The sequence below is a fragment of the Danio aesculapii genome, chromosome 4 (genome assembly GCF_903798145.1).
Source record: "Danio aesculapii chromosome 4, fDanAes4.1, whole genome shotgun sequence".
Classification (NCBI taxonomy): domain Eukaryota; kingdom Metazoa; phylum Chordata; class Actinopteri; order Cypriniformes; family Danionidae; genus Danio; species Danio aesculapii.
The window spans coordinates 1962879-1990378 of NC_079438.1; the positions used below are offsets into that span (position 1 = coordinate 1962879).

General features: G+C 40.9%; 2 protein-coding genes across 2 annotated transcripts in view; both read left to right on the top strand.

The window, feature by feature from the left end:
• LOC130222746 (oocyte zinc finger protein XlCOF6-like) overlaps positions 1-10755 on the top strand; it is a 16741-nt gene extending 5986 nt beyond the window's left edge. Inside the window, exons 2-3 of the mRNA XM_056455279.1 lie at positions 364-500; positions 2269-10755. Of these exons, the coding sequence (XP_056311254.1) occupies positions 416-500; positions 2269-4217 (2034 nt within the window). The 5' untranslated portion in view covers positions 364-415 and the 3' untranslated portion in view covers positions 4218-10755. The remainder of the gene's footprint in view (positions 1-363; positions 501-2268) is intronic.
• A 4233-nt stretch (positions 10756-14988) lies between these two features.
• On the top strand, positions 14989-20134 carry LOC130222748 (oocyte zinc finger protein XlCOF6-like). Its single transcript, XM_056455282.1, has 2 exons — positions 14989-15121; positions 16907-20134. The coding sequence occupies exons 1-2, from the start codon at positions 15037-15039 to the stop codon at positions 18853-18855; spliced, it is 2034 nt and encodes a 677-aa protein (XP_056311257.1). The 5' UTR covers positions 14989-15036; the 3' UTR covers positions 18856-20134.
• The last annotated feature ends 7366 nt before the right edge of the window (positions 20135-27500 follow it).

A 27500-nucleotide genomic window follows, 5' to 3' on the forward strand; every position in this document is an offset into this window, starting at 1 on the left:
TAAGCTGGACATAGCTGGTTTTGGCTGGGCTCCCAGGCTGGTCAAGCTGGTTTTAACTGGTCATCACCCAGCCTGACCAGCTAAGACCAAGCTGGAAATGGCTGGAAACCAGCCTGGAAATGGCCAAAACCCCTCTAAAACCAGGCTGGTCAACCAGCTAAAACCAGCCAACCAGCCTAGGCTGGTTTAAGCTGGATTTTTCAGCAGGGCACTTAAATCTGAAGATTTAAAACTATTAATTATTATTTTAACGTCCTTGCCAGTTGCTTACTACTGAATCAGGGAGATAATTACTGTGATGTACTTAATGTATGCATTTTAAATATAGTTTACACCAGTGATGATTAATCTTGTCTCCAACAGGACTTTTTTAAAGAAAAAATCCTGGTGAAATCGATGTGGCGTTTGAATAAAGATGGATTTCATTAAAGAGGAGAGTGAAGACATCAAGATTGAAGAAACGTTCACAGTCAAACATGAAGATCCTGAGGAACAAACGGGTCAGTTTTAATTCTTTAAACTTAACAGGGGATTCGAGTGTCATCGAGTAATAGTATCGTGGGACTGCTATACAGGAGTTATTATTAGGGATTATAGATAGCGAAATTTAGCAGTTTTTTTGTTTTAGCGTTGTTTTACACTAACACGGTTATAAATGTATTAAAACAAGTGCTTGTTTGTCGTAAAATTCATAATAATGACAAAAAAATCTTAATTTGTGCATCACCTGACTTCCGTGTGCAGCCCTGCTGCCGTTGTAGATGGTGTATTCTGGAAAATTTGCTTATCCCTTGGTTTAGGGTGTAGTCCTGAAAAATCTAGCCCTTCCCCTTAGCCCTACGCCTTCAAGCAAAAGAGACTTGGGACACCCCTACCCCTTCATGTGAACGCGCAAAACAAGGGGTAGGGCGAAGGGAAAGGGCCAAGGGGTAGAATTGGGATTGGGCCTTAATGTTATCAAAGTCCCTTTAAGGCAAGACATTTCACTAGGCGGCCATCTTTGTAACGCCTGTTGCTCGAGCATTCAGTATACTCAGGCATTCTGTCTGAATCGGCAAACATCAAATTCTCCAAAACTGTTTGCCAAGCTTACGATTACATTGCATATTTTTAATCACCAGTGAAATTTAGCAACATTAAGCAAAATTTTGTTCGAGCTAATGCGTATGTGCACTCGGAAAGAACGAGATCACAACACTAACCTCATTTATGGCCGTTCTACACATTATCATCCTCTGGATAATGCTGTGTCTGATCGCACTGCTCTTCTGAAGTAATTCGCAACTCGGTCTTGATGGCGAATCCCCTCGAAAAAAGACAGCGACTCTTTGTTTACAAATTTGTGAGCGTTTTAGTAGTTGCTGTCATGTGATGTGCATTTGACAGGACGGACTGTACCACAAAAACATTTGCTTTCAAGCTTTATTTGGATATATTTCTCATGCCTGCGAAACAAGTATTCACAGAGATTCGTAAAAGTACACATCTGGTCTGAGCTTCTCTCCTGGAGAAACGTCAGTCTATAGCGATTGATGATTGGCTCTTGTACTAGTAGGCAGGGCTTCATACACCTTGCGTGTTACACTTTGTCCCATTTAAAACTAGCGATGTAACGATTCACCTGACTCACGATTCGATACGATTCGTGACTCTGATCTCACGATTTACGATTTAGTCACGATTTTTTAACAAAATTGTTACAGCATAACTTTCTCTTTCAGTCTGAAAAACATTCGCTATGAAAACTGATGCTCCGTGTGATCTCCGTAGCACTTGCAAGCGGAGCTGCAAATCATCTGGTCTGCATGGTTTGGCTTATTAATAGTCTTTTTTGCGTGTAGTCGTCTGTGGCGGCAGTTTTTCACTGTGCTGCATCATATTCGTTGTTCTGTTAGTGTAAGTCTTTTTGCGGATCGACGCTCATGTGCAGGTAAAGCGGGCTTGCGCCTGTTAACACAGCGCCCCCTCTTTTCAAAAAAAATGTATGGCAATTCATTTAACATTGTACCGATTTGAATCGTCACCAATTTGAATCGATTTTCAACCAACTCGTGATGATTCGTTACATTCCTATTCAAAACTATACAGTGACACGTCTTGTGTTTTCTATAGTCTTTGACACTATTGGCTGTTTTTTAAAGGGGAGGAGCTACCATATGTCGCTGTTTTCGTATTTCAGTTGAGATTACGTCAAAAATCAAATAAAAAATCCATATTTCTAAGCACTTCACAGGACCTTTAACTGGACCTTTGTCTGTTTTGATTTAGACCTGATGCCACCTAAAGAAGAAAGTCAAGAGCCAAGCGAAACAACTGAAGAAAAATATCAATGTGAGAAACATGAATTCCCAACTGAAGAATCGACAGAACAGAATGTAAATGCTTTATTAACAAAAAGAGGACGACCGAAGTCCAACCGACATTTTAACTGCGGTCAGTGTGAGAAGAGTTTCGATCAAAAACGAAACCTCGAGGTCCACATGAGGATTCACACCGGAGAGAAGCCTTTCAGCTGCAAACAGTGCGGGAAGAGTTTCACTCAGAAAGGATCCCTCACGAGTCACCTGAGAGTTCATTCCGGAGAGAAGCCGTACTCCTGCCAGCTGTGCGGACAGAGCTTCACGGCGGAACCGAACCTCAGATACCACCTAAACATTCACAACGGAGTCAAGCCGTACACGTGCGACGAGTGTGGAAAGAGTTTCACGCGCAAAGCCACCCTCAATAACCACATGAGGATTCACTCCAGAGAGAACATCTTAAAATGCCTTCACTGTGGAAAGAACTTCAGCCACAAAGTCAGCCTCAAGACTCACATGAGGATTCACACTGGAGAAAAGCCGTACTCCTGCACTCAGTGTGGAATCAGCTTCACGTATAAAGCGTCGCTAGACTCCCACATGGGAACTCACTGTGAAGACGGCCCGTACACCTGCCAAGTTTGTGAGAAAAGCTTCTCGCTGAAGGGAAACCTTAAGACTCACATGAGAAGTCACACCGGAGAGAAACCGTTCGTGTGTGTTCAATGCGGAAAGGCCTTCACTCGTAAAATAACTCTCAACTACCACATGGAGATTCACTCCAGGAAGGACTGTTTTATATGCCATCACTGTGGAAGAAGCTTCACCAGCTTGATTCTCCTCAAGAAGCACGTGGAAATCCACTCTGACGACAAACCCTTTAAATGCCAGCAGTGCGGGAAAGGTTTCCGGTTTAAGAAAAACCTCAAAGCTCACATGAGAGTTCACAGCGACGAGAAGCCTTACGAATGCCAGCACTGCGGGAGGTGTTTCAATCACAAGCCGAGTCTTAATACTCACTTAAGAATTCACACCGGGGAAAAGCCTTACACCTGTCCTCAATGCGGAAAGAGCTTTACCTATAAAGGGACTCTTAAAAGCCACATAAGAGGTCACAACAAAGAGAAGCCGTTCAAGTGTGAGCAGTGTGGAAGGTGTTTTGGACGTAGAGGAACTCTTAAATGCCACATGAAGACTCACCCGAGAGACAAGCCTTTTAAATGCCATCAGTGCGGATCGGCTTTTACAAACGGGAACCAGCTGAGGGATCATGTGACGACTCACATCGGAGAGAAGCCTTTCATGTGCGTTCATTGTGGAATTGTTTGTTCGAAGAAAGCGAATCTCGAGGCCCACTTGAGACTTCACGATCGAGAAAAGCCGTACTTGTGTCGGCAGTGTGGAACGCCTTGCTCAACCAAAGCCAAACTCGACGTTCACATGAGAGTCCACGCTGGGAAAAAGCCGTTCACGTGTGACCAGTGCGGAAAGGGATTCCAGCTGAAAGGAAATTTTACAAAACACAAGCAGGTTCACGCTGGATTGAAGGCGTTCGTGTGTTTGGAGTGCAGAAAGTGTTTCACGTACGCGGAAGACCTGAAACATCATTTGCTGAATTGCGGGAAGAAAGCGCAAAACCTTTGCGACAATAACCTGCAGTGCTCTGAATGCAGGAAGAGCTTCAGGAAGAGGAGCAATTTTAAGAACCACCTGCGCATTCACTCTGGAGGAAGGAGATTCAACTGCGATCGGTGCAATAAAAAATTCCTGTTGCCGTCGCACATTCGGATGCACATGAAAAGTCACACCGATTTCAGACCTCATCTGTGCTTCCAGTGTGGAAAGAGGTTTAAGTGGCTCGGAAGTTTAAAATGTCACCAGAAGATGCGTACTGAATGTGTACTGAAGTACAGCTGAATGCGAATCACAGCTAAATGAGATCGAAAAAAGCAGCGATACTCTTATTTCGCTTCTTTCAGCCGTACTCTGCTTCATACTACCATGATAATAAAGGTTATTGCACATTGAATCAGAAAGTTTTGTCCGTCATAAACAATTCGAACAGGGTCTGACTTTTTTTTTTTTTTCTTCAGTTTTTCGTATCTCGGATTTTCGGATATGAATACGAAAAAAAACGTATGCAAAAATTTCGGATTCAGTGTGCAAAGACCTTAAGTGTTAAATTGTTTACTCATCCGTCAACAGGATTTCTGTAGGACAATGAAAATCACAACTCCCATGATTTCACACACAATGGGCCCTATCATACACCTGGCGCAATGCGCGTCGCAAATGTTATTTGCTAGTTTCAGCTTGACGCAAGTGTCATCTTAACGTTTTGCACCTTGCTGTTTAAATAACGAATGCATTTGCGCTCATATAGGCGTTCAGGTCTAAAAGGGAGGTGTGTTAAGGCGCATTGCTGGTATGTTGCTATTTTGAGGAACTAAAATAGACTACACAATAGACTAGCTGAGAGCAGGTCTAAAGTCCAGCGCAGAGCGCGTCAGTTGTGCACCTCGCTTACGCATTGCTTAAAACACGCAGGATGTACAGCAATACGCAAATATGTTTACAAATGAAAGAGAATTAAAGGGTTAAAATATTACAAAAGTATTACTTGCTATTAAAAAAAAATTTTAGTTTATTCTTGACATTTTGCTTTTGTGTAATGTTGATATTATTATTAGCGATATTATTTATTATATGCATATTTATATTTGTTTTAAAAAAACAAGCTTAGATTTGTCCACCTGTCAGGTTTTGGAGCATATGGGACACAGGACGTGTCTTTGGATAGAACTCAGTTTTTTGACCACACTTTGTTATAGTTCATTTATTCCTTTGCTGGAAATTAGAACTGAATTTAGAAAGAGTTTTAAAACAAATCTTTGCGCTTAACAAATGAAATTCATTACGTAGGCTAATGGATGTCTTCAGTGGGGAGCGTACAACACCGTTTCCTTATTCACGAAAGAAAGTGAAAGTAAAGGCCGAATGGAGGAGGCTCATTATCCTGTTGCTGTAGATATTCTGTTTACCAGGTTTCTTAACTGTTTTGAAGTGTTAAATTTTTCCACTTACAAAGTCCGCCATGTAAATAGCAAATGCGCCATGGAGCGACGCAACTGACTCTTAAAGGGAATGAGAGATGAGACTCTGATTGGTTTATTCTCAAGACACACCTATAACTCTTTAAGAGAATAAGCTCAACCCTGTTAGACCATGCGCAGAGCGTAAATTTCCATCTTCAAAATAGCAAAAGTGGATACGGACACGTCCTTAATGCTTTTGCGCCCTGCGCTAGACTGTTAAAATAAAGTCACAGCATCATCAAACTGCGGCTTTGTTTGTTGTGAATGCCCGCCCTCTAGTGGCGAAAATGACATACTGTGCCTTTAAGTGTTGCAAAGTCGTTTCAACATTTAGTACGTTCACTAAACATGCACTGTTTTTGTTCAACCTTGTCATGTGATCTTGTAAAATAATGTTAGTTTCTTTCTGTCGGTCACACTTGAAACACTATAGATGTACACTTTGAAAGGCAAACAGTTGAGCTGGATGGATCTGCTAGTGGTTTACATTAAATCCATTATAAATGGTTACATTGTTTTAGTTACTAGATTTATTTATTTTTTTAATTTGTGGGATGTGTCGAGCTTCGTCTTCTTGCGCATCTGTCAATCGTCCACATAAGCAGTCCTCAACTTCTACATGTGCTGCAGATTTTTTTCTGTAAGTTCATTCCTCGAAACAGTTTTCATAATGAACAGAATGACTTTCTAAATATAACCGCGGTGCATGTGACATTTATTGACCAATCAGTGTTTCAGTAAACAGATAAGACGTCAGAGACGTAAAACTGACCCAGTGTTACCAAAATGTAGATTGGTTTTGCAAATAAACTCAATCATTCATTAATTTTCTTTCGGCTTAGTCCCTTATTTATCAGCGGTCACCACCGCGGAATGAACCACCAGCTATTCCGGCATGTGTTTTATACAGCGGATGCCCTTCCAGCAGCAACCCAGTACTGGGAAACACCCATACACTATCACAATCACACTCAAGCTCATACACTATGGCCGAATTAGTTCTTCAATTCCCCTATAGCGCATGTGTTAGGACTGTGGGGGAAATCGGAGCATCCGGAGGAAACCCACACCAACACGGGGAGAACATGCACACTGAAATGACCACTGGGTCAGCCGGGACTCGAACCAGTGATCTTCTTGCTGTCAGGCGACAGTGCTAACCACTGAACCGCCCCCAAATAATCTCACAAAGTTGTAAAGATTGTTGGGCTCATGAACGTTAACGTTCAGATTTCTGTAACCCTGAATCTAACTTCACCAAAATAAAGCATCAGAAGGAGTAAATGTAATAATGGCTAGAATTAGTTTCTATAGTCGCAAGATTTACATCAGAGATGAAATTATAACTACACTAGCGTCAGCTCCAGAATCATGCTAACTACATGTCTGATCCTATACCTAGCTACTAAGCCATAGGTCTCAAACTCGATTCTTCGATTCCTGCACAGTTTTGCTCCAACCCTAATCAAGCACAGCTGATTCAACTAATCAAGGTGTTCAAGACTATTAAGCAGGTGTGAGTTGGAGGTGGTTGGAGCTAAACTATGCAGAGCTGTGGCCCTCCAGGAATTGAGTTTGAGATCATTGTACTAGGCTATGAAAACAAGCTTCTAATAAAGGTACTAGAGCACAGGTGTCAAACTCAGTTCCTGGAGGACTGTAGCTCTGCACAGTTTAGTTCTTACCCTAATTAAACACACCTGATCAAAGTAATTAAGTCCTTCAGGTTTGTTTGAAACTGTCAGGTATAAAGCCTGGTTTATACTTCTGCGTCAAGTGATCGGCGTGACCCGCGCGGCATGCAACGCACGTAGCTGTGCATTCATACTTCTGCGGGCTGTTTGTGTTACTCTGCAATAACACTTCCGAAATGCTAGCTGGCAGTAGGTGTTTGTGAAGTTTCATAAACCAAATTTCGAGAGGAGCACGTGATATGATTGAGCACGTCTGGCCGCTCATCTGTAATCAGTAATAATCCAATCAGAGTGATCCTAGTTTACTATAAATGGATCATTTTCTCCCTAATGTTTTATCTTCGTTTGGAAGAATCCCCCCTTCCACCCCATCTCCTCCTTTTCCTCCCTTTTCTAAAGGGGGAGCTCTCGAGACCTACCTGATCTCGGATCTCCTGATATGCTTATCGACCGGGCGGGAGCCCTGGGCTCAAATATCTCCGAGCTCAGGGTTCTCTCCCGGGACAGCATGCCAAACCTGCTTTATACGCCAAGCATATCTAAGTGGGAACTCTTGAAATTCCTCTGTGTCGAATTTCTTCGCTGGTCTTTTGTTTTTTTCTGAACGCTTTCTTAATGTACGTAATTTTGAGGCAGGAACCGGCGGACGTGCAACAACTTTAATCACAAGGTAAACACAAAACAAAACTTTTCATCCGGAGCTCCTTCACAGGATTCCACACTTGTAAACACTCGCTCCATCGGGCTCACGCGGCTCTCGGTCCCGCCCACACTCCTCAACGCTATCAAGGCGACCAATCGGCTTGCGCTTGACGCAGAAGTATAAACCAGCCTTAAGCTACGGTCACACTGGGCTTTGTGTGTGCAAAATTCTGTCATGCGGCGCTGCGAAAAGGGGCGAGATTAAACAAGATTAGACATTAAAAAAGCGAGCGATTGCTCCATGTTTTAAATTTCTGTTGAGAGAGGTCGTGTTTTGATCCTCGATTAGTCTCATGCAGTTAAGTGATGCGATTTTACAGGTTAGAGTTCACCAGGCTTGAACTTTGCACCGCAGAAACCTGCGAAACTTGACGCATGACCCCGCGTTTCCGGTCTGACGCATTTGCGTGCGTATGAATGGAAGTCTGTGGGAAGAAAAGTCAAGTGTGACCGGAGCTTCAAGTGTGCTGGAGTGGGGTTGGAACTAAACTGTGCAGGGTTGCGGCCCTCCAAGAGTTTAACACCCCTGTACTAGATTATACACAATCTACATAATTGTTCATTAGGCCATGTTTACATGAACACAGGTGAAAAACCACACAGTTTCACCGTTTGTCCACATGAAAATTAAGTATCAAGTGACTAAAACCGAAACTTTTTGAAAACTTTGGCCGGGGTGAAGATTTTCCAAAACTCTGTGTGTACTAGAGATGCGCAGATCAGCTGAAATGACACCCGAATCCGCGGCTTCATACTAATCATCCACCCGCCACCCACACGCACATAGTTTTATCTGATATATATATCCGCACCCATCACTTTAATAATATAATTCTTTGTTTTAGGCATGATGATAGGTCAACATGGATATTAACAGCAGATTCAGTGAACTAATCTGCGCATCTCTGATAGTAAAATAATACGTTAATCTTAAACATTTATTTATAAAAGCAAAAGTTTGTCTTTAGATGACATTTTCTTGATTTTCAAACAGATACAGAAAGTAAAAATAAGACATTTTGGCTTTTACAGATACAGGAACAAGAAAACAAAATGGGTGCCGCTTCAGCCTAAACGGCAGCTATATAGCATCTACTGTGCCTGGATTCAGGCGATTCCGCCTCGCCTCCAAAATGCGGCCAGCTGCACTGAATGAGTGTTCGCTCGCACCGCGTGTTGTAGGAATGAACAAGATTCTCCTCGCAAGGCGCTGCAGTCGTGGAAATAAGCGATCTTGTTTCTCCCAGAACGATAGCATTTTCCTCTGATGACTCCTCTAACTGAAACTGAACAGTGGGCTACTCTTGCACTTCATCCATTAGCCTATTATTGGTCGTCTCATCTTCCCATTCTGCAAAGCCCACTCTCTGCTTTTTCGCTGGTCCACTGCCATGTCCTGCAACATCCACCCGCAACCGACCCGCAATTAATCATAATGTATTTTTCATTACCCAACCTGCAGATTATCCGCAGCACCCGCGGATATAACCGCCATTTGTGCATCCCTGGTTGGTAGTGTGGTCGTGTGGACACTATAACATGAGTTTTCACCTCATGATGTCAGTGTGCGCGCGGGTTTCTCCTTTCTGATTGGCCAACACAGCTAATTTCACACAAGATTGAAGCTGCGGTCACACTGGACTTTTCCTCCCATAGACTTCCATTCATACGCACACGAATGTGTCAGACCGGAAACGCAAGGTTGTGCGTCAAGTTTCACAGTTCAAGGAAGTTGGAAAGTTCAAGGTTGGTGAACTCTGACCAAATCGCATCACGGCCAACAGCCGCGAGTGTTTCACACGCTGTGTGCTCGAGCGGAAAAAGCGTGTTAGTCAGTCAGTTAGGCAGTCGCGCCTTTTTCTTTCGTCAATCAAATGAATGGACTGCAGGGTTTCTGTTGAGGTGACAGCAGGGTTTCTGTTGAGGTGACAGCAGGGTTTGTGTTGTCAATACGACTACGGCGAACTTTTAATGATGGAGGAGAGACTTGTGGTCGCTGTTTCAAGTTATCCAGAGCTGTATGACTTTACAGATCTTAAATATTTGCTTACAATTCAGAAAAAAATAAAAAATAAGTAATAATGGCCTCGATTTCACTTCTAATCTTCAGTTTAGCGGTTCAGTTCTTTAGCACTTTTGTATTGAAGCACTTGTTATTGTTTAGAAGAAAACACTTTATTTGACGTAGTACTTTTAATTAAATGGTGCAAAGCATAATCATTGAAGAGAGTCTATCTCAGTCTGTTTTCCGGTTTTTTAAGCACTTTAAGCTCTCGTTACTTTATTTTTTCTGTATTATCGTCAATATTTGAAGTCCTTCTGTGCAGTTTTTATCCAACACCCCCCAGGTGGGATTCAGGTGTGTTCGATTAGGGAGAGGTTGAAAATGTGGACTGCTGGTGTTCCTTCAGGAACAGGGTTGGGAAACACTGCTGTAGACTATCGAAAATATAGAGCTTAAAGGGGCTAATAATTTCGACCTTAAAATGTTTTTAAAACAATTTAAAACTACTTTTATTCTAGCCGAAATAAAACAAGTAAGACTTTCTCCAGAAGAAAAAATATTATCAGACATACTGTGAAAATTTCCTGAATCTGTTAAACATCATTTGGGAAATATTTTAAAAAATCAAAGAGGGGGCTAATAATTCTGGCTTCAACTGTACTTGATACAGCATACAAGGCTTTTTATCAACATCTGTTGGGTCGGCGTTCCCTTAAAATGTATGACAGTGCAGTTTAGTGTGTTCACGTGCACACAGATTTAAAAACAGTTCACCAAAATACCCTTATATGTGTGGAATTCTAGTGAAATAGTCTCTGTGAGGAATTTAACCTCCTTGGACTTGTGTCCACATACATGGACAGCACATTTTAGCTCTGAAGTGGCTATTTCAAATACTTAGGATGTTTTATATTGTGTTACAGACATGCAGTGTCATATGAAATGCCCCAAACACTAATTTTAACTGTCTAAAAGGGGCAAATAATGTTGTTTTTACTCTCTGAGGGTCAAAACATGTTCAAAAAAATGTGTGTGTTATTAATGCATTAAAAAACAGTCAGGAAAAAGTGTAAATTCGGACCACGAGTCCACATATATGGACATCATTTTTCTCTAAAAGTACATCCTATCTAAAGATGATACTTACATTTACATTTAGTCATTTAGCAGACGCTTTTATCCAAAGCGACTTACAAATGAGGACAAGGAAGCAATTTACACAACTATAAGAGCAGCAGTGAACAAGTGCTATAGACAAGTTTCAGGTGTGTAAAGTCTAAGAAGCTAAGCATTAGTAGTGTGTTTTTTTTTTTTTGAGAGAGAGAGAGAGAGAGAGTACAGTTAGTGGTATAGCCAGAGAGGCAGTTACAGATTAGGAAGGAAAGTGGAGACTAAACAGTTGAGTTTTAGTCGTTTCTTGAAGACAGCAAGTGACTCTGCTGTTCTGATGTAGTTAGGGAGTTCATTCCACCAACTGGGCAGATTGAATGTGAGAGTTCGGGAAAGTGATTTCTTCCCTCTTTGGGATGGAACAACGAGGCGACGTTCATTCACAGAACGCAAGTTTCTGGAGGGCACATATATCTGCAGAAGTGAGAGCAGATACAAAGGAGCACAGCTAGAGGTCACTTTGTAAGCAAACATCAGAACTTTGAATTTGATGCGGGCAGCAACTGGCAGCCAGAGCAAACGGGTGAGTAGCGGAGTGACATGTGCTCTTTTGGGTTCATCAAAGACCACTCGTGCTGCAGCGTTCTGAAGCAGCCGAAGGGGTTTGATAGAGTTAGCCGGAAGCCCGGCTAGTAGAGAGTTGCAGTAGTCCAGTTTGGAGAGAACAAGAGCTTGAACAATGAGTTGAGCTGTATGTTCAGATAGGAAGGGTCGGACCTTTCTGATGTTATAGAGTGCGAATACTTAGGTTTTATTCTAATTAGCTTCCAATAAGCCTAAAGAGAAATAAAAAAAACGCATGTAAAAAAAAACAGCTTGCGCCTTAAGAGGTTAAGGCAGGTTTTGGATCGTTTCACACACTGGAACTGCACTCATCAGAGTTACAAATGTCCTTGTTTGCTGTTGTCAGATTACTGACTCTATAATCAGGCTGTTTGCCTCCCCTGGGAGATCTTCAAAACACAGACACTGCTTTCAGTTTCATGCTGACAATACTGTTCAAATATAGTTCCTGTCTGGGACCTGCACCAGGGTTTGTTCTCCATTTCCGTCCACTGTTGGAGTTTTCATTCACTGCCACTCTCGCCAGTTTCCCGCCAATCCCAAGCGTCCTTCAACGGAGACATTCAACTGAAGTAAATCATCATTGTGAACCATCACAACTTGACCAAAACCCAGCACACTGTGGAATCCAATACGCCTGGTGAACTTGACTTACACCATAGGTCTCAAACGCAATCCCTGGAGGGCTGTAGCTCTGCACAGTTTTGCTCTCACCCTAATTTAACGCGCGTGATCAAACTAATCAAGGTGTTCAAGACTGTTAGTACTAGGTGTGAATTGCAGCTAAACTGCGCATAACTGTGGCGCTCCAGGAACTAGTTTGAGACCTTTGACCATTATTTTGTTCATGGTTGTGATTGTGACAGTGTGTCTATGAAGTCCTGAAAGCAACACACACAAACACCCCACCGTGACTTCACTTCTGTTGATACCGCTCGATTTGAAGTGTCTGTAGCAGCTCCACGTTCATCTTCGGTTAACACCTGTTTGTACAAAATGCGTTTCAGTTACTACATGATTCACTGCTGACACGTGGATTTAAGAGTTCAAATTACGGATGCTTGAATCATTTCTACATTCCAATAATATCCAGCTGCAGGCCCGCAGAACCACACACGTTTTAGGCACACACAATCATATATGGTTATGACGGATGTTAATGGTATTAATGTCTTCTCTATACATATATGTACATACATATATATATATACATACACACATATATATGTATAATACACACACATATATATATATATATTAAAAATTTATTATTAGTATTATTTATGTTGTGCCTACTTTATTTTTGTTGTTTTTATTAGATCCAGTTTTGGCTTTGGTATTTGCTACTGTATGGCTTTGGTGTTGACTGTGAAGCATCCTGTAGAAAATATGAATCTAAAGGAGAGATCTTTGGAGAGTTGTTTTATTATTATTTTTATGCTCAGAGCTGTAGCCCAATACTTTTTAATCTTACCCGTGTGCTACCCTTGATGGAAACAGATCTATCTTTCCTGCTGAAGAACTAAAAAACGTAACAAAAAAACGTAAATAAAAAACGCATGCACATACCTCAGGAACGGTATTGCAGAAAATTGACGGTTTTAAAACCCTGACTTTTCCAAACCGCGGTATACCTTGAAAACGGTGATCGTCCCATGCCTAGTCACTAATATGCAAATTACTGCGTGACGTCATCTGGCAACATTTAGCTACTTTTCGGGCAGGCTTTAGCTACTTTTCATCGGAAATAGTTGGCAACACTGTGGCTGTCATCGTTCACAGTCGGTTAAATAATGCTAATGTTGTTTTGACGTCATACTCGCATGAGATTTCAGACCCTATTCGAAGTAGCTTTAAAAAAAAAAAAACGCAGAATCACGGTTACAAATATAAGGTATGTTGTGCTCATATGAGTTCGTAATTAATCTGTATCAGACTTTTTAAATTTGCCTTTACTGTTTTATTGAACGTAAAAGTTTAAATGTGCGAATATAAACCAACTTCAATCTTTTAATATGTGCCGAAAGCATAATAAACCGAAACAAAACTACACAAAAACCTACACGCCATATTTCAGTGGATTGTTTGGTGAATGTATTCACCGCTTTCACATGATGCGGTGTCCGGTTTGACCTCACGATATTGGGAAAAACTGTCATTGGGTTGCTTTAATTTTTCCTACGATACATCCTGCCATATTGAGTACATTTTCAGCAGATGGAATAGCTCTATTTGGGAAAAAAATCTTAATTTTAGACTGCCTGTGATGATTTTGTAGCCGAGTGCGTCTGCATTAAGTACAATAAATCAATCGCAAGTATTGATAAGTGACAGTAAAGCAATTTTTTTATAGTAACAAACAGTATAAATTCTTGTGCCTGAATGCTTTCCCTTACTCGAAATGTTCACACAGTCCTAAAAACACTCGCAAATGACAAACGCTCCAGTACCTTTACAACTTCATGAGTGTTTTCAACTGAGGCTCCATGTCAGCTATCTTGATTCGTCTATTGCAGATGCAAACATTGCGATATCAATGCTGAAATGACATATCTTCACAGTGTATCTGTACTTTCGCCTACACAGAACTGCCCATAGAGGATTCACCCAGTCAGTCATTTTCAAACTCAGAAAGCAGTTCAGTATTGAATTGGAAACATTTTGGACACAATACGTCAATACTCTTAAATCGCAACATGCAATGTTATTATTTTCAGTTGTTAATTTTCCTGAGAAGAATCCCATTGATTCAAAGGTAAAAACAGAGCTTTCAATACACTGCTTTGCAAGGTGGAAGTGGTGTCATTGTGAAGAGGGCCTATTATGCAAGTTTTGGAAATGACGTAACCAATTACATCTGCATTGGAAGTTACAACTTAACATGGATACCAGTTAAATGATCAACTAGCACCCTGCTGAAAAATCCAGCTTAAACCAGCCTAGGCTGGTTGGCTGGTTATAGCTGGTTGACCAGCCTGGTTTTAGAGGGGTTTTGGCGATTTCCAGGCTGGTTTCCAGCCATTTCCAGCCTGGTCTTAGCTGGTCAGGCTGGAAAATGACCAGCTAAATCCAGCTTGACCAGCCTGGTTTAAGCTGGACATAGCTGGTTTTGGCTGGGCTCCCAGGCTGGTCAAGCTGGTTTTAGCTGGTCATCACCCAGCCTGACCAGCTAAGACCAAGCTGGAAATGGCTGGAAACCAGCCTGGAAATGGCCAAAATCCCTCTAAAACCAGGCTGGTCAACCAGCTAAAACCAGCCAACCAGCCTAGCTGGTTTAAGCTGGATTTTTTCAGCAGCGGCACTTAAATCTGAAGATTTAAAAACTATTTAATTATTATTTTAACGTCCTTGCCAGTTGCTTACTACTGAATCAGGGAGATAATTACTGTGATGTACTTAATGTATGCATTTTAAATATGTTACACCAGTGATGAATTAATCTTGTCTCCAACAGGACTTTTTTAAAGAAAAAATCCTGGTGAAATCGATGTGGCGTTTGAATAAAGATGGATTTCATTAAAGAGGAGAGTGAAGACATCAAGATTGAAGAAACGTTCACAGTCAAACATGAAGATCCTGAGGAACAAACGGGTCAGTTTTAATTCTTTAAACTTAACAGGGGATTCGAGTGTCATCGAGTAATAGTATCGTGGGACTGCTATACAGGTTATTATTAGGGATTATAGATAGCGAAATTTAGCAGTTTTTTTGTTTTGCGTGTTTTACACTAACACGGTTATAAATGTATTAAAACAAGTGCTTGTTTGATGTAAAATTCATAATAATGACAAAAAAATCTTAATTTGTGCATCACCTGACTTCCGTGTGCAGCCCTGCTGCCGTTGTAGATGGTGTATTCTGGAAAATTTTCTTATCCCTTGGTTTAGGTTGTAGTCCTGAAATCTAGCCCTTCCCCTTAGCCCTACGCCTTTAAGCCAAAGAGAATTGGGACACCCCTAACACCTTCATGTGAACGCGCAAAACAAGGGGTAGGGCGAAGGGGAAGGGCCAAGGGTGTAGAATTGGGATTGGGCCTTAATGTTATCAAAGTCCCTTTAAGGCAAGACATTTCACTAGCGGCATCTTTGTAACGCCTGTTGCTCGAGCATTCAGTATACTCAGGCATTCTGTCTGAATCTGGCAAACATCAAATCTCCAAACTGTTGCCAAGCTTACGATTACATTGCATATTTTAATCACCAGTGAAATTTAGCAACATTAAGCAAATTTTGTTCGAGCTAATGCGTATGTGCACTCCCCGGACCAAGAACGAGATCACAACACTAACCTCATTTATGGCCGTTCTACACATTATCATCCTCTGGATAATGCTTTGTCTGATCGCACTGCTCTTCTGAAGTAATTCGCAACTCGGTCTTGATGGCGAATCCCCTCGAAAAAATACAGCGACTCTTTGTTTACAAATTTGTGAGCGTTTTAGTAGTTGCTGTCATGTGATGTGTGTTTGACAGGACGGACTGACCCACGCGTTCGTTTTATACAGATTACAAAACCAAAAAACATTTGCTTTCATGCTTTATTTGGATGTATTTCTCATGTCTGCGAAACAAGTATTCACAGAGATTCGTAAAAGCACACATCTTGTCCGAGCTTCTCTCCTGGAGAAACGTCAGTCTATAGCGATTGATGATTGGCTCTTGTACTAGTAGGCGGGGCTTCATTCACCTTACGTGTTACACTTTTCCCCATTTAAAACTAGCAATGTAACGATTCACCTGACTCACGATTCGATACGATTCGTGACTCTGATCTCACGATTTAGTCACGATTTTTTAACAAAATTGTTACAGCACAACTTTCTCTTTCAGTCTGAAAAACATTCGCTATGAAAACTGATGCTCCGTGTGATCTCCGTAGCACTTGCAAGCGGAGCTGCAAATCATCTGGTCTGCATGGTTTGGCTTATTAATAGTGTTTTTTGCGTGTAGTCGTCTGTGGCGGCAGTTTTTCACTGTGCTGCATCATATTCGTTGTTCTGTTAGTGTAAGTCTTTTTGCGGATCGACGCTCATGTGCAGGTAAAGCGGGCTTGCGCCTGTTAACACAGCGCCCCCTCTTTTCAAAAAAATGTATGGCAATTCATTTAACATTGTACCGATTTGAATCGTCACCAATTTGAATCGATTTTCAACCAACTCGTGATGATTCGTTACATTCCTATTCAAAACTATACAGTGACACGTCTTGTGTTTTCTATAGTCTTTGACACTATTGGCTGTTTTTTTAAAGGGGAGGAGCTACCATATGTCGCTGTTTTCGTATTTCAGTTGAGATTACGTCAAAAATCAAATAAAAAATCCATATTTCTAAGCACTTCACAGGACCTTTAACTGGACCTTTGTCTGTTTTGATTTAGACCTGATGCCACCTAAAGAAGAAAGTCAAGAGCCAAGCGAAACAACTGAAGAAAAATATCAATGTGAGAAACATGAATTCCCAACTGAAGAATCGACAGAACAGAATGTAAATGCTTTATTAACAAAAAGAGGACGACCGAAGTCCAACCGACATTTTAACTGCGGTCAGTGTGAGAAGAGTTTCGATCAAAAACGAAACCTCGAGGTCCACATGAGGATTCACACCGGAGAGAAGCCTTTCAGCTGCAAACAGTGCGGGAAGAGTTTCACTCAGAAAGGATCCCTCACGAGTCACCTGAGAGTTCACTCCGGAGAGAAGCCGTACTCCTGCCAGCTGTGCGGACAGAGCTTCACGGCGGAACCGAACCTCAGATACCACCTAAACATTCACAACGGAGTCAAGCCGTACACGTGCGACGAGTGTGGAAAGAGTTTCACGCGTAAAGCCACCCTCAATAACCACATGAGGATTCACTCCAGAGAGAACATCTTAAAATGCCTTCACTGTGGAAAGAACTTCAGCCACAAAGTCAGCCTCAAGACTCACATGAGGATTCACACTGGAGAAAAGCCGTACTCCTGCACTCAGTGTGGAATCAGCTTCACGTATAAAGCGTCGCTAGACTCCCACATGGGAACTCACTGTGAAGACGGCCCGTACACTTGCCAAGTTTGTGAGAAAAGCTTCTCGCTAAAGGGAAACCTTAAGACTCACATGAGAAGTCACACCGGAGAGAAACCGTTTGTGTGTGTCCAATGCGGAAAGGCCTTCACTCGTAAAATAACGCTCAACTACCACATGGAGATTCACTCCAGGAAGGACTGTTTTATATGCCATCACTGTGGAAGAAGCTTCACCAGCTTGATTCTCCTCAAGAAGCATGTGGAAATCCACTCTGACGACAAACCCTTTAAATGCCAGCAGTGCGGGAAAGGTTTCCGATTTAAGAAAAACCTCAATGCTCACATGAGAGTTCACAGCGACGAGAAGCCTTACGAATGCCAGCACTGCGGGAGGTGTTTCAATCACAAGCCGAGTCTTAATACTCACTTAAGAATTCACACCGGGGAAAAGCCTTACACCTGTCCTCAATGCGGAAAGAGCTTTACCTATAAAGGGACTCTTAAAAGCCACATAAGAGGTCACAACAAAGAGAAGCCGTTCAAGTGTGAGCAGTGTGGAAGGTGTTTTGGACGTAGAGGAACTCTCAAATGCCACATGAAGACTCACCCGAGAGACAAGCCTTTTAAATGCCATCAGTGCGGATCGGCTTTTACAAACGGGAACCAGCTTAGGGATCATGTGACGACTCACATCGGAGAGAAGCCTTTCATGTGCGTTCATTGTGGAATTGTTTGTTCGAAGAAAGCGAATCTCGAGGCCCACTTGAGACTTCACGATCGAGAAAAGCCGTACTTGTGTCGGCAGTGTGGAACGCCTTGCTCAACCAAAGCCAAACTCGACGTTCACATGAGAGTCCACGCTGGGAAAAAGCCGTTCACGTGTGACCAGTGCGGAAAGGGATTCCAGCTGAAAGGAAATTTTACAAAACACAAGCAGGTTCACGCTGGATTGAAGGCGTTCGTGTGTTTGGAGTGCAGAAAGTGTTTCACGTACGCGGAAGACCTGAAACATCATTTGCTGAATTGCGGGAAGAAAGCGCAAAACCTTTGCGACAATAACCTGCAGTGCTCTGAATGCAGGAAGAGCTTCAGGAAGAGGAGCAATTTTAAGAACCACCTGCGCATTCACTCTGGAGGAAGGAGATTCAACTGCGATCGGTGCAATAAAAAATTCCTGTTGCCGTCGCACATTCGGATGCACATGAAAAGTCACACCGATTTCAGACCTCATCTGTGCTTCCAGTGTGGAAAGAGGTTTAAGTGGCTCGGAAGTTTAAAATGTCACCAGAAGATGCGTACTGAATGTGTACTGAAGTACAGCTGAATGCGAATCACAGCTAAATGAGATCGAAAAAAGCAGCGATACTCTTATTTCGCTTCTTTCAGCCGTACTCTGCTTCATACTACCTTGATAATAAAGGTTATTGCACATTGAATCAGAAAGTTTTGTCCGTCATAAACAATTCGAAAGGGGTCTGACTTTTTTTTTCTTTTAGTTTTTCGTATCTCGGATTTTCGGATATGAATACGAAAAAAAAACGCATGCAAAAATTTCGGATTCAGTGTGCAAAGACCTTAAGTGTTAAATTGTTTACTCATCCGTCAACAGGATTTCTGTAGGACAATGAAAATCACAACTCCCATGATTTCACACACAATGGGCCCTATCATACCCCGGCGCAGGGCGCGACGCAAATGTTATTTGCTAGTTTCAGCTTGTCGCAAGTGTCATTTTAACGTTTTGCACCTTGCTGTTTAAATAGCGAATGCATTTGCGCTCATATAGGCGTTCTGGTCTAAAAGGGAGGTGTGTTAAGGCGCATTGCTGGTATGTTGCTATTTTGAGGAACTAAAATAGACTACACAATAGACTAGCTGAGAGCAGGTCTAAAGTCCAGCGCAGAGCATGTCAGTTGTGCATCTCGCTTACGCATTGCTTAAAAACACGCAGGATGTACAGCAATACGCAAATATATTTACAAATGAAAGAGAATTAGGGGATTAAAATATTACAAAAGTATTACTTGCTATAAAAAACACAGTACCTCCATGCCTTCTTCACCTCGGGGGCATTTTTCAGTTTATTCTTGACATTTTGCTTTTGTGTAATGTTGATATTATTATTATTATTAGCGATATTATTTATTATATGCGTATTTATATTTGTTTTAAAAAACAAGCTTAGATTTGTCCACCTGTCAGGTTTTGGAGCATATGGGACACAGGACGTGTCTTTGGATAGAACTCAGTTTTTTGACCACACTTTGTTATTGTTCATTTATTCCTTTGCTGGAAATTAGAACTGAATTTAGAAATAGTTTTGAAACAAATCTATGCGCTTTACAAATGAAATTCATTACGTAGGCTAATGGATGTCTTCAGTGGGGAGCGTACAACACCGTTTCCTTATCCTAGAAAGAAAGTGAAAGTAAAGGCTGAATGGAGGAGGCTCATTATCCTCTTGCTGCAGATGCTGTTTACCAGTTTTCTTAACTGTTTTGAAGTGTTAAATTTTTCCACTTACAAAGTCCGCCATGTAAATAGCAAATGCGCCATGGAGCGACGCAACTGACTCTTAAAGGGAATTAGAGATGAGACTCTGATTGGTTTATTCTCACACACACCTATAACTCCTTAAGAGAATAAGCTCAACCCTGTTAGACCATGCGCAGAGCGTAATTTTCCATCTTCAAAATAGCAAAAGTGGATTCGGACACGCCCTTAATACTTTTGCGCCCTGCGCTTCAGACTTTGCGCCTAGACTGTTAAAATAAAGTCACAGCATCATCAAACTGCGGCTTTGTTTGTTGTGAATGCCCGCCCTCTAGTGGCGAAAATGACATACTGTGCCTTTAAGTGTTGCAAAGTCGTTTCAACATTTAGTACGTCCACTAAACATGCACTGTTTTTGGTCAACCTTGTCATGTGATCTTGTAAAATAATGTTAGTTTCTTTCTGTCGGTCACACTTGAAACACTATAGATGTACACTTTGAAAGGCAAACAGTTGAGCTGGATGGATCTGCCAGTGGTTTACATTAAATCCATTATAAATGGTTACATTGTTTTAGTTACTAGATTTATTTATTTCTTTTAATTTGTGGGATGTGTCGAGCTTCGTCTTCTTGCGTATCTGTCAATCCTCCGCATAAGCAGTCCTCAACTTCTACATGTGCTGCGTCTCCAGCAGATTTTTTTCTGTAAGTTCATTCATCGAGTTTTCATAATGAACAGAATGACTTTCTAAATATAACCGCTGTGCATGTGACATTTATTGACCAATCAGTGTTTCAGTAAACAGATAAGACGTCAGAGACGTAAAACTGACCCAGTGTTACCAAAATGTAGATTGGTTTTGCAAATAAACTCAATCATTCATTAATTTTCTTTCGGCTTAGTCCCTTATTTATCAGCGGTCACCACCGCGGAATGAACCACCAGCTATTCCGGCATGTGTTTTATACAGCGGATGCCCTTCCAGCAGCAACCCAGTACTGGGAAACACCCATACACTATCACAATCACACTCAAGCTCATACACTATGGCCGAATTAGTTCTTCAATTCCCCTATAGCGCATGTGTTAGGACTGTGGGGGAAACCGGAGCATCCGGAGGAAACCCACGCCAACACGGGGAGAACATGCACACTGAAATGACCACTGGGTCAGCCGGGACTCGAACCAGTTACCTTCTTGCTGTCAGGCGACAGTGCTAACCACTGAGCCGCCCCCAAATAAACTTACAAAGCTGTAAAGATTGTTGGGCTCATGAACGTTAATGTTCAGATTTCCCTGAATCTAACTTCACCGAAATAAAGCATCAGAAGGAGAAAATGTAATAATGGCTAGAATTAGTTTCTATAGTCGCAAGATTTACATCAGAGATGAAATTATAACTACACAAGCGTCAGCTCCAGAATCATGCTAACTACATGTCTGATCCTATACCTAGCTACTAAGCCATAGGTCTCAAACTCGATTCCTCGATTCCTGCACAGTTTTGCTCCAACCCTAATCAAGCACAGCTGATTCAACTAATCAAGGTGTTCAAGACTATTAAGCAGGTGTGAGTTGGAGGTGGTTGGAGCTAAACTATGCAGAGCTGTGGCCCTCCAGGAATTGAGTTTGAGATCATTGTACTAGGCTATGAAAACAAGCTTCTAATAAAGGTACTAGAGCACACGTGTCAAACTCAGTTCCTGGAGGACTGTAGCTCTGCACAGTTTAGTTCTTACCCTAATTAAACACACCTGATCAAAGTAATTAAGTCCTTCAGGTTTCAGGCTCAAATATCTCCGAGCTCAGGGTTCTCTCCCGGGACAGCATGCCAAACCTGCTTTATACGCCAAGCATATCTAAGTGGGAACTCTTGAAATTCCTCTGTGTCGAATTTCTTCGCTGGTCTTTTGTTTTTTTCTGAACGCTTTCTTAATGTACGTAATTTTGAGGCAGGAACCGGCGGACGTGCAACAACTTTAATCACAAGGTAAACACAAAACAAAACTTTTCATCCGGAGCTCCTTCACAGGATTCCACACTTGTAAACACTCGCTCCATCGGGCTCGCGCGGCTCTCGGTCCCGCCCACACTCGTCAGCGCTATCAAGCTGACCAATCACAGATCTTGCGCTATGCGTCGTTGCGACGTGTAGTTACATTTTTCTGAGAGGTGCGCGTCAGTTGCAGAAGTATAAATCAGCCTCAAGTGTGCTGGAGCAGGGTTGGAACTAAACTGTGCAGGGTTGCGGCCCTCCAAGAGTTTAACACCCCTGTACTAGATTATACACAATCTACATAATTGTTCATTAGGCCATGTTTACATGAACACAGGTGAAAAACCACACAGTTTCACCGTTTGTCCACATGAAAATTAAGTATCAAGTGACTAAAACCGAAACTTTTTGAAAACTTTGGCCGGGGTGAAGATTTTCCAAAACTCTGTGTGTACTAGAGATGCGCGGATCAGCTGAAATGACACCCGAATCCGCGGCTTCATACTAATCATCCACCCGCCACCCACACGCACATAGTTTTATCTGATATATATATCCGCACCCATCACTTTAATAATATAATTCTTTGTTTTAGGCATGATGATAGGTCAACATGGATATTAACAGCAGATTCAGTGAACTAATCTGCGCATCTCTGATAGTAAAATAATACGTGAATCTTAAACGTTTATTTATAAAAGCAAAAGTTTGTCTTTAGATGACATTTTCTTGATTTTCAAATAGATACAGAAAGTAAAAATAAGACATTTTGCCTTTTACAGATACAGGAACAAGAAAACAAAATGGGTGCCGCTTCAGCCTAAACGGCAGCTATATAGCATCTATTGTGCCTGGATTCGGGCGATTCCGCCTCGCCTCCAAAATGCGGCCAGCTGCACTGAATGAGTGTTCGCTCGCACCGCGTGTTGTAGGAATGAACAAGATTCTCCTCGCAAGGCGCTGCAGTCGTGGAAATAAGCGATCTTGTTTCTCCCAGAACGATAGCAGATTTTTCTCTGATGACTCCTCTAACTGAAACTGAACAGTGGGCTACTCTTGCACTTCATCCATTATTATTGGGCGTCTCATCTTCCCATTCTGCAAAGCCCACTCTCTGCTTTTTCGCTGGTCCACTGCCGTGTCCTGCAACATCCACCCGCAACCGACCCGCAATTAATCATAATGTATTTTTCATTACCCAACCTGCAGATTATCCGCAGCACCCGCGGATATAACCGCCATTTGTGCATCCCGGGTTGGCAGTGTGGTCGTGTGGACACTATAACATGAGTTTACACCTTATGACGTCAGTGCGCCCGCGGGTTTCTCCTTTCTGATTGGCCAACACAGCTAATTTCACACAAGATTGAAGCTGCGGTCACACTGGACTTTTCTCCCCATAGACTTCCATTCATACGCACGCGAATTTGTCAGACCGGAAACGCAAGGTCGTGCATCAAGTTTCACAGTTCAAGGAAGTTGGAAAGTTCAAGCTTGGTGAACTCTGACCAAATCGCATCACGGCCAACAGCCGCGAGTGTTTCACACGCTGTGTGCTCGAGCGGAAAAAGCGTGTTACGTCAGTCGCGCCTTTTTCTTTCGTCAATCAAATGAATGGACTGCAGGGTTTCTGTTGAGGTGACAGCAGGGTTTGTGTTGTCAATTCGACTATGGCAAACATTTAATGATGGAGGAGAGACTTGTGGTCGCTGTTTTAAGTTATCCAGAGCTGAATCCATCTCACCCCAACCACACGCTGGCTCTGCACCCGGCTCACACTCACATCTGCACAGGGACGCCGCTGAAGGATGGCAGTGTTGAAGGTCTGTCCGCCGCCGTTGCGTCTCCAGTCTCGATGGAGTCTAAAGTGAGCAACGAACAGCAAGCGCTCCTGCAACACCTGCTGCTGAAGGAGCAGAGACAGCAGAGGATCATCTCATCCGTGACAGGCAGTGTTCCCGTTCTGTCCTCGTCTCCTGCTGCTGAAGGATCGCGTGTCCTCTGAACCGCACACAGTTGGCCCCGCTGCCACAGAACACACTGGCACAGCTGGTGCTGCAGCAACAACTCCACAACTTCATGAAGAAGCACAAACACTGCCAGCAGCACGTCCACATGGGCCAGGTTGTGTCTGAGTCAGAGGAGCAGCATCAGGAGGAGCATGAGGAGGACCCCCTGCTGGAGTGATCCGCAGCAGACGCACCGCTGTCATCCACATGAAGACTGAACCAGCGGAAGAGAAAAGCCAATCGGGAGACGAGGACGCAGATGAACAGCAGGTCTCAGAGCAGATCCAGAGACGCCACAGCGAGCGCAGTCTGGAGGACATGACCGAAACCGATGTGTGAAGGAGACAAATGAAGGAAAGAGGGAAGATGGGCTGAATCTCATTCAAAAACTTCTCAAAAAATGTCCCAGGTCATGTTTCACTTTAAGCCACTAGTTAATATTGACAGTTGGTACTTGACATGATGCGTCACCCTAAACAATAAATAATAATAATAATAAATAATAAATAATAATTATTAATAATAATAAATAATAAATAATAATAAATAATAATTAATAATAAATAATAATTAATAATAATATAATAATAATATAATAATAATTAATAATAAATAATAATAATATAATAATAATAATTAATAATAATAATATTAATAATAATAATTAATAATAATCTAATAATAATTAATAATAAATAATAATAATAATAATAATAATAATAATATAATAATAATTAATAATAAATAATAATAATTAATAATAATATAATAATAATTAATAATAATAAATAATAATAATATAATAATAATATTAATAATAATAAATAATAATAATTAATAATAATAATTAATAATAATAATAATTAATAATAATAATAATAATAATAATAAATAATAATATAATAATAATAATAATAATTAATAATAATAAATAATAATAATAATAAATAATAATAATAATAATTAATAATAATAATTAATAATAAATAATAATTAATAATAAATAATAATTAATAATAAATAATAATTAATAATATAATATTATTATTATTAATAATAAATAATAATAATAAATAATAATAATAATTAATAATAATAAATAATAATAATAATTAATAATAATAATTAATAATAATAATAATAATAATAAATAAATAAATAATAATAAAAATAAAGTTATCCAGAGCTGAATGCCTTTACAGATCTTGAATATTTGCTTACAATTCAGAAAATAATAAAAAATAAGTAATAATGGCCTCGACTTCACTTCTAATCTTCAGTTTATCAGTTCAGTTCTTTATCACTTGTTATTGAAGCACTTGTTTTTGTTTAGAAGAAAACACTTTATTTGACGTAGTACTTTTAAATAAATGGTGCAAAGCATAAACATTGAAGAGAGTCTATCTCAGTCTCAGTTTACCAGTTTTTTAAGCACTTTAAGCTCTCGTTACTTTATTTTTTCTGTATTATCGTCAATATTTGAAGTCCTTCTGTGCAGTTTTTATCCAACACCCCCCCCCCCCATCCCCCCCTAAAAAAAGTTCAGGCTAAGGATTTTTTTTTTACTTAAACCCCTGGTTATCACATTTACATTGACTTGTATGCAATTTACCCACATAAATACAGTTGAAGTCAAAATTATTAGCCCCCCTGTTTATTTATATAACGCATTTCTAAACATAATAGTTTTAATAACTGATTTGTTTTCTCTTTGTCATGATGACAGTCAATAATAATGTACTAGATATTCTTCAAGACACTTCTATACAGCTTAATGTGACATTTAAAGGCTTAACTAGGTTAATTAGGTTAACTAGGTGGGTTAGGGTAATTAGGCAAGCTATTGTATAACAATGGTTTGTTCTGTAGACCAGTGTTTCCCAACCCTGTTCCTGGAGGCACACCGACATTACATATTTTGGATGTCTCCCTTATCTGACCCATTAACTTCAGGTGTTGGAGTCTCTTCTGATGTTCTGATAAGTTGATTCAGGTGTGTTCGATTAGGGAGAGGTTGAAAATGTGTACTGTTGGTGTGCCTTCAGGAACAGGGTTGGGAAACACTGCTGTAGACTATCGAAAATATAGAGCTTAAAGGGGCTAATAATTTCGACCTTAAAATGTTTTTTAAAAAAATTAAAAACTGCTTTCATTCTAGCCGAAATAAAACAAATAAGACTTTCTCCAGAAGAAAAAATATTATCAGACATACTGTGAAAATTTCCTGAATCTGTTAAACATCATTTGGGAAATATTTAAAAAAATCAAAGAGGGGGCTAATAATTCTGACTTCAACTGTACTTGATACAGCACACAAGGCTTTTTATCAACATCTGTTGGTTCGGCGTTCCCTTAAAATGTATGACAGTGGAGTTTAGTGTGTTCACGTGCACACAGATTTAAAAACTTAGCTCACCAAAATACCCTTATATGTGTGGAATTCTAGTGAAATAGTCTCTGTGAGGAATTTAACCTCCTTGGACTTGTGTCCACATACATGGACAGCACATTTTAGCTCTGAAGTGGCTATTTCAAATACTTACGATGTTTTATATTGTGTTACAGACATGCAGTGTCATATGAAATGCCCCAAACACTAATTTTAACAGTCTAAAAGGGGCAAATAATGTTGTTTTTACTCTCTGAGAGTCAAAACATGTTCAAAAAAATACGTGTGTTATTAATGCATTAAAAAACAGTCAGGAAAAAGTGTAAATTCGGACCACGAGTCCACATGTATGGACATCATTTTTCTCTAAAAGTACATCCTATCAAAAGATGATACTTATATTTACATTTAGTCATTTAGCAGACGCTTTTATCCAAAGCGACTTACAAATGAGGACAAGGAAGCAATTTACACAACTATAAGAGCAGCAGTAAACAAGTGCTATAGACAAGTTTCAGGTGTGTAAAGTCTAAGAAGCAACATTAGTAGTGTGTTTTTTTGAGAGTGAGAGAGAGAGTACAGTTAGTGGTATAGCCAGAGAGGCAGTTGCAGATTAGGAGGGAAAGTGGAGACTAAACAGTTGAGTTTTGAGTCGTTTCTTGAAGACAGCAAGTGACTCTGCTGTTCTGATGTAGTTAGGGAGTTCATTCCACCAACTGGGCAGATTGAATGTGAGAGTTCGGGAAAGTGATTTCTTCCCTCTTAGGGATGGAACCACGAGGCGACGTTCATTCACAGAACGCGAGTTTCTGGAGGGCACATATATCTGCAGAAGTGAGAGCAGATAAGAAGGAGCAGAGCCAGAGGTCACTTTGTAAGCAAACATCAGAGCTTTGAATTTGATGCGAGCAGCAACTGGCAGCCAGTGCAAACGGGTGAGTAGCGGAGTGATGTGCTCTTTTGGGTTCATCAAAGACCACTCGTGCTGCAGCGTTCTGAAGCAGCCGAAGGGGTTTGATAGAGTTAGCTGGAAGCCCGGCTAGTAGAGAGTTGCAATAGTCCAGTTTGGAGAGAACAAGA